The sequence below is a fragment of the Ananas comosus genome, linkage group 9 (genome assembly GCF_001540865.1).
Source record: "Ananas comosus cultivar F153 linkage group 9, ASM154086v1, whole genome shotgun sequence".
In the NCBI taxonomy this organism is placed as follows: Eukaryota; Viridiplantae; Streptophyta; class Magnoliopsida; order Poales; family Bromeliaceae; genus Ananas; species Ananas comosus.
Window position 1 is genome coordinate 7,158,235 of NC_033629.1, and position 7,392 is coordinate 7,165,626.

General features: G+C 39.6%; 1 protein-coding gene across 2 annotated transcripts in view; it reads right to left on the reverse strand.

The window, feature by feature from the left end:
* LOC109714911 (putative metabolite transport protein YyaJ) overlaps positions 1-6,945 on the reverse strand; it is a 42,292-nt gene extending 35,347 nt beyond the window's left edge. For both annotated transcript variants that reach the window (XM_020239656.1, XM_020239657.1), the window contains exon 1: positions 6,629-6,945. In XM_020239656.1, the coding sequence (XP_020095245.1) occupies positions 6,629-6,687 (59 nt within the window). In that variant the 5' untranslated portion in view covers positions 6,688-6,945. The remainder of the gene's footprint in view (positions 1-6,628) is intronic.

A 7,392-nucleotide genomic window follows, 5' to 3' on the forward strand; every position in this document is an offset into this window, starting at 1 on the left:
GTTTGAGCTGAATCGGAGGTTATTAGTGAGGGAGTTTTAATTGTAATTGAGTTTCCTACCAAAATGGTCCTATGCTGATTTTAGTATTTTGATCCGATGCCAACTTTGTTTGCTGAGGCTCGTTGGAATTCATTGGATGTTTTTAGTGTGAGGAGCTGAGGATCATCTTATCTAATTTCCCTCTCTCTCTCCCTCTCCCTGTTTCTTGCCACTGCACGCAAGCTGCAGCTTCAGCTTGCTGCCAGCTGCAGGCATGGCAGCAGCAGCAGCTAGAATGCAGGGTCAGCAGCAGAGTTTGAGGTGCAATTGAGCTGAATTGAAGCTGGAATTTGCCCAATTAGATCTTGCTTAAGTGCTAGCTGAGAGAGGAGAACTCTTGGACCATTTCATTTAGTTGGATTTCTAGTTAGTGAATGAAATTGATGCTTTTTGGATCTTGAAGCTGAACTTTCAGCATATTGATGGATTCTTAATCAATTTCTACACTCAAACTTGATAGCCGTGTCTTGCTGATTTTTGCTGGTTTATCCTCCAAGTCCTTGAAGTGGTGGAGCTCAATTCATACCTTTTTCTAGCTGGAGTTTCAGGTTTGTGGATCTAATTTCGATTTAGAATCATGAATCAAGCTGATTTTTGGATTCTTGTTAGAATATCCTTGATTCTTGTGATCTGATTCTTAAATCTGAATTTTAGATGCAAAATTGAGCTTTGGTGGGGGATGTAGTGAGGAAGTGAAGCTTGTGAACTCATTCCTCCAACCCAATTTCAGGTTAGGAGGAGTTTAATTGGTGAATTTTCCTTATAATGCTGAAATTTTGAGAATTGATGTAGTTCATTGATGTTTCAACTCAAATTTCTTCTAGTGAGTTATTTAGAGGATTCTGGTTCTTGCTTCAATTCCAACTAATTTAAAGTTTCCCCCAGCTGAATATTAAGGTACATTGATCAAATTGTTAAAGTTAATTCGGATCTGAAGTCGAAACTGCATTTCGTCAAGCTTCATTGACATGCAGCGAATCCATGGATGGAGTGGCTTTCTCTTGGTTCCTTCCTACTTAAAGTGAAGTTAAGAGCTAGAAGGACATCATATTTAGCTTATTGCAAGGTTGTCTGAGCTAAATTTCAGGGAATTGCTGATTTGTTAGTTAGATTCCCGCATTAATGCAATTTGTTTATTACTCTAGCTTCATTTCGTGCTGAATTGTGGAGCTACCTTGATTTAATTCTTGCTGGTTTTGACCGAAGGAGGGGTGTACCTCGTGGTCGAATCCCTGCCATGGTTGGATTAGCTCCAGAGGTGGGTTGAAGTTACCGGATTCATCGGAATTCCTTCTAAGTTGTATGAAATTTCAGCATGCCATATTATCCCTCAATCATGTTTAGTAGCTCAAGCTGTAGATTTGCATGTCCTTATATGAAATCTGAATTTGGAACTTAACTTAGTGATTTTTGGTGATTTTATATGCTGAATTGGGAATTGACTTAGGAGAAAATCTACACATTTCACTTTTTGATGATGTTATCAGATCTAATTTCAGGAGCTATTTTTACCTTTGTACCATTGCTGTTAATGCGTCGTGGATACTCGGATTAGTGTATGTTGAGATTACGCTCGTGCTAAGATGCCAAAATGACTTTTACGGTGTGAGTTTAGATTGTTTAGTGTCGGCGGGTGCCGTCCGGACTGACGGTGGACCTGGATCTTCACTTTTCGCATCAGATTGTGCCGAGGGCGCGTGAGCTCTAGTTTTTGGATCTGTTTGACCCATTCGCATCGATCATAGCCTACGTGAGCCTGATTGAGCTCGACAGAGACACACTTCTATACTCGATGGGGTCGCACCCCTCGAGTGCCACTCCGGAGTCTGACTTTCTTGCATTGATGTCGCAGCATCCCTTTTTGAGCCTTTTACTTGGTCCGGCCACCCCTGAGCGTAGTGTGCGGTGTAGTTTTGGTACAGGCTGGACGGGCCGATTGGCAGTCCCTTTAGATTGGGTTAGTAGAGATTGGTTTCATGTCAGTGATGCATATATATATAGAGAAAGAGCTTGATGTGAGTAGAGTGTTTCCCAGCTTTACATTTCTGCACTTTACTTAGCATTTACCTTTCAGCTTTGAGGACTTAGTGGGTAGGCCGTTGATATCAGTGACGGTACCCACTGAGGGCTACTTTGTTTTACAGAGTTTTTACAGCCTTTGTTGCCACTTCTCTTGCAGAGCCTTCGATTGCTGTTGTTCCTTCTGATCGAGGTAAGGAAGCCATGAGCTAGATCCTGGTCCACCCCGGTAGACGTGCTAGAGGAGTACCTTATTTTGGAGATAGATCATTTTGACATACAGTTATAATTATATGTGATCAAAGATGATGAAGTACTGAATATACAGTTGTATACAGTTTCTTATTTTGGACTACATGTATGTATAGTTGGCCCTATGTATATATTCCAGTTTTTGGTAGTTGTGCTTATATTGTTTGCAGGTTCAGCTACCGCTTCGTGTACACAGGAATTTCCTATGCATACGGCAGATCTGTTGGCGAGCTCGTGTGAGTTGGAACGCGGGGCGTGACAATTATGTTGCTTGGTCTCGATCCTATTTGCTAATTTATTAAAGCCAGAGGGCTTTATGGCTATATAACAGATAGTAGAAAGAGACCTATAGAAGAAGACCCTCTTATAACTCAATGGAAATATGAAAATTGTCTAGTTCTGTCGTGGCTTTTGAACTCAATGCAACCGGCACTTGCACGTTTCTTGACACTGCTCATAAGATTTGGAGCGCTACAGCACAAACTTACTCTAAGGTTGGAAAATGATGCTTTAGTTTATGAGATTAGAGAAAAAATGTACAAGACTAAACAAGATGATATGACGGTAGCACAGTATTTAGTAGTCTTTGGCAAGAATTAGACTACTATCAAGATTTCTAAGCTGACTGTCCAACAGATGCAGCCGAGTTTCAGAAGCTGGTAGAAAAAGAAAGAGTTATGATTTTCTGGCTAGTCTACAATCTGAGTTTGATCCAATTAGGGTCCATCCATCATTGCGGGAAACTTATTCCTATGTATAGCAAGAGGAAAGTAGGAGAAATATTATGCTGCATCAGTTGGCCGCTGAAAATTAGATTTAGCAGCATCTAAATCTATTTCACGAATAACGAGGGCAAGACTAGTGGACTTGATCCTTTTATGGTAGAGAAGGATCAACTTCCATGTAACAATTGTGGGTGACAGACGCAAAAAAAACTTGCTGGAAGTTACTAGGATGTCCCACCAAGGGAGGAAGAGGAAGAAGTAGCACTGGTCGGGGTTCTGGAAGATCATTAGCATATCAGTTTGAGATAGTAGAAGTCACTTCTCAAGAAAATAGCTATGTTGAAACTGGGGGATTGACTCAGGAGGATCTTCAGACCATGCAGAGATTAATGTCAAACTTTGGCTTTCTAGTTCCAGTTGCTTTTCTAAATCTGTTCCTACCTCGAATTTCGCCCTTGCAGGTACTTCTTACAATGTTTTTCAAACCAATCTAAAGTTCTTATCTCCTTGGATTATTGATTCTAGTGCATCCGACCATATGACAGGCTTGTCAAATAATTTTTCATCTTACAACCCTTCTTGAGGGAGGAATAAGGTTTGAGTTGCTGATAGGTCTATATCCCGTCTCTGGCAAAGGTTATAATATTTGTATTCCTCTAATCTTGTCTTCTGTTCTTCATGTCCCATCATGTCCAAATAATCCCATCATGTCCAAATAACCTACTATCTATTAGCACCATAACTAGAGATCTCAACTGTAAAGTCATCTTTCTCCATCATATTGTGTTTTTCAGGAGCTCGGGACAGAGAGAACAATTGGCTATAGTAAAATGCGTAAGGGCCTCCACCCATTGGAGGAAGGATATGACCAAACCTTTAATCATTATGCTGCGCATCATACCAAAAAATGCATAAGGGCCTCCATCTCTTTGAGGAAGGATTTGACCAAACCTTTAATCATTATGCTGCTCATCATACCGACTCAAGTTCAGCATGTCAAATGATAGACTTATGGCATCGGCGAATGGCAGCCTTTCAACAAATGAAAAGAGTGTTTCCTAAGCTTTTCAAGCATCATAGTTCAAAAACAATAACATGTGATGCCTGCGAGATGGCAAAGTGCACACGTGTCCATTTTCCAAGTAGAAATAATGAAAGCGCCCAATTTCGTTATTTCGATAATCGTTTCAGTGTTTGAACGCACACATGACATGCGTTCAGCTCCAAAGGCAGCCCCAACACCACATTGCCACATAAAAGTGACATGAAGTCACCAACAATACCCACAGCGCGACTGGAACATCGGTTCCAACTACTGATTTTCCATTTTTGCCGATACTCACATAAACTCTCTGGAATAGCCATCAAGTGTCCTGAATCACATTATGCATCCTAATATCCTATTCGCTATCCTGAAGTGCACCAATTTAGGTACCAGGGCAGCCGCTCACAAAGTGCAACTGAAAGGGATTTCGGTACCGAAAATATGCTATTCTGGGCTCCGAAAATGTTGTTTCCGGCATCGAAACCCACCATGAGCATCCTTCTATCACTATACACACAAGACGGCAAAGGTTGACCAATCAGGAAGGCTCAACAATGTCCAAAGGCCGCCACAACAACATTCGCATGAATTTTAACCCGAAACTGCATTATAACAACAATTTCGGCAACAAAAGTGCGGAAAAGGCTCATTTCAGCTCTAAATTGATTTGCGGACTTAGGACAACCAGTCCAGTGGTCCAACATACAAAATATATGCTGTGCGACGTGAAAATGTGTTTCCACCTATTACACTATTCATTATAGAAAACGGAGTTTCAACTCATTACCTAGGTTTTCGCTATTGGGAAAGCCGAACCTTTGCACACATGAAATGATAACTTTTCGAAATGTCTCGCAGTCCTCTACCTGTCAAAGTCCTCAGTTTCAAAAAATTCTTGTTTTTCACACATGTAATGATAACTTTTCGCATATTGCTCCCTTTTTTTCATTTTGGAGAATTTGCATTTCAGCCTTTCCAATTCATAGTTTCTTACCCAAAACTCACCCACATGTGTATTTTGTTCATAAGTCCTTCTCACTATGAAAGCTCACAATTTGATACATAAAATGTCGCCCTTTTTGCAACAAAACTCTATTTTATCAGTTCCTCTCTCGATCATTTTTATCTCCAAAATATTTCTTTATCACGCAAAACTGCACGAAAGTCTCTCTCATGACTTACAACACCGTCAGACCTTAGGAGTGGCAAATTTGTTACTTTGAAAACTGTCCAATTACAGAATAGTACCCTATCTTTATGAAAACTACCGCAAGAAAAACTTCTAGTACTACGTAATAGTAAAAAGAAATGATTCACAAAAGACAACAGGATCCAAAGATTATCAAACAAAAGAATTAGAGGTAAAGGATTTGGGAAAGCTAAGATATTTTCTAAGCATCAAGATGGTGCGGTCTGAACTGCACAAAAGCTACATATCGGTCTGGTCAAAGTGGTCATGGATCACAAAAGCTGGGCATATATAACAATCAACCGAATGACTCAATGGATCTAGAGTTCAACCAATGAGAAATCTGCACTATCATCTCTCTCAAATAGGTCTAGTTCCAAGTGGTCGCAAATCACAAAAGCAGCAGATAAGTCTAGTTTGAAGTAATCGTGGATCACAAAAGTTGTGTATATGTAACAATGAAAATAAATTGAATCACTCAATGGATATAGTGCTCAACCAACGAGAAATCTAGCACTACCATCTCTTTCTATTAAGTCCAGTTCTAAGTGGTCATGCAGCACAAAAGCTGGGCATGTATAACAATGGACTGAATCACTCAACAGATGTAGTGTTCAACCAATGAATTAAAATTAAAATCTGGCACTATCATATGATGTAGCTTTGAGATATGCTTTGATTATGCATCAAGCTATTCAAAAGAGAAACTCACAATCTTCAAATAAAATGTTTCGCTCCAATGTCCTTCACATCTCCCTGAGAAACAACAGAGTCAAGGGGTATATTGTTACCTCGGACTGACCTAACCAAATTCGAATTCTGATCATTACGAAACTCTGCTAGGATGCCTCAGAGATCATCAATGAGCACATGCAATGCGACATGCATAAGAGTCATTTTCATATTTCAGCCGTCAACTGGGATAGAGGTTTCTCACTTCAATAACTTGCTGTGTCCTATTAATCTCACTGTAATAGTGGTATTTTTCAAATCCTTCTCGCTCCCTTAGACAGATTAATCATTATTTCCACGACATATGCATAAAACAAATCAACCTTCTACTTCGTAGGACGCTTATTTCTTATTTCACCCCAAATATATAGCCTAATTTTTACAAATATATTTTTTGCTTGAACCACAAAAGAAAGAAAGAAAGAAAATAAAAAAAATAAAAAAAAAAAGAAGAAGGAAATGCATACCATTATACGTTCTGAAAAGCCCACCGTTATCGTTGTATTAGAATTAGGTAATCAGCAGGCAGGTGATTGATTGATGAAACACAAAAGGGAGGAGGAGGAGGAGGAAAAGAAGAAGAAGAAGAAGAAGAAGAAGAAGAAGAAGAAGAAGAAGAGGGTTTACCTCATTTTTCCCGGGTGGTTCAATATCGACGGCGTAGAGTAACGGGACCTTTGCCTCATATGATGATGATGATGATGATGATGATGGCGCGCGTTCAGATCATAAAGAACCGATGGTCGATATATACCAGTGTTCCCCCTCCGGCTCCAACCAACCTCTTCCCTGTCTCTGTTCCTTGTCGTCCTTGGCAAATCTTGAGGATGGTAGAGGCGAACCAACCTCCAGGAAGGAAGCAAAGAGGGGAGGCGACCGGAAACTTCAAACTGGCAAGCACACTAGCATTATTCAAGCTTTCTCCTCTGACTATTTTTGGGCAGCCTAATTGTATATATCCTATTTAATTTGCTAGACGGTGGGGGAAAAACACAATGAATTTTAGGGAAAACTTCAAAAACCCCCTGTGGTTTCGTGCATTCTCACTTTGCTACCCTGTGGTTTAAAACGTATCAATTTACCCCCCTGTGGTTTCATTTTTATCTTTTCGGAAGCTTTTTTGTTAATATTTCGCTAAATTATATACAAAAAACTTCAGATAACCATCTATATTTATCGAATAGTCACTTTAGTATCCTTTAATTTTAACTTTGTCACTGATTTTAAAAAATAATAATAATAAAATTGATAACAAAAAGATAAAAACGAAACCACAGGGGGGCAAATTGATACGTTTTTAAACCACAGAGTAGCAAAGTGAGAATGCACGAAACCACAGGGGGGGTTTTTGAAGTTTTTCCTTAATTTTATAGATGCCACGGTTAAAAATA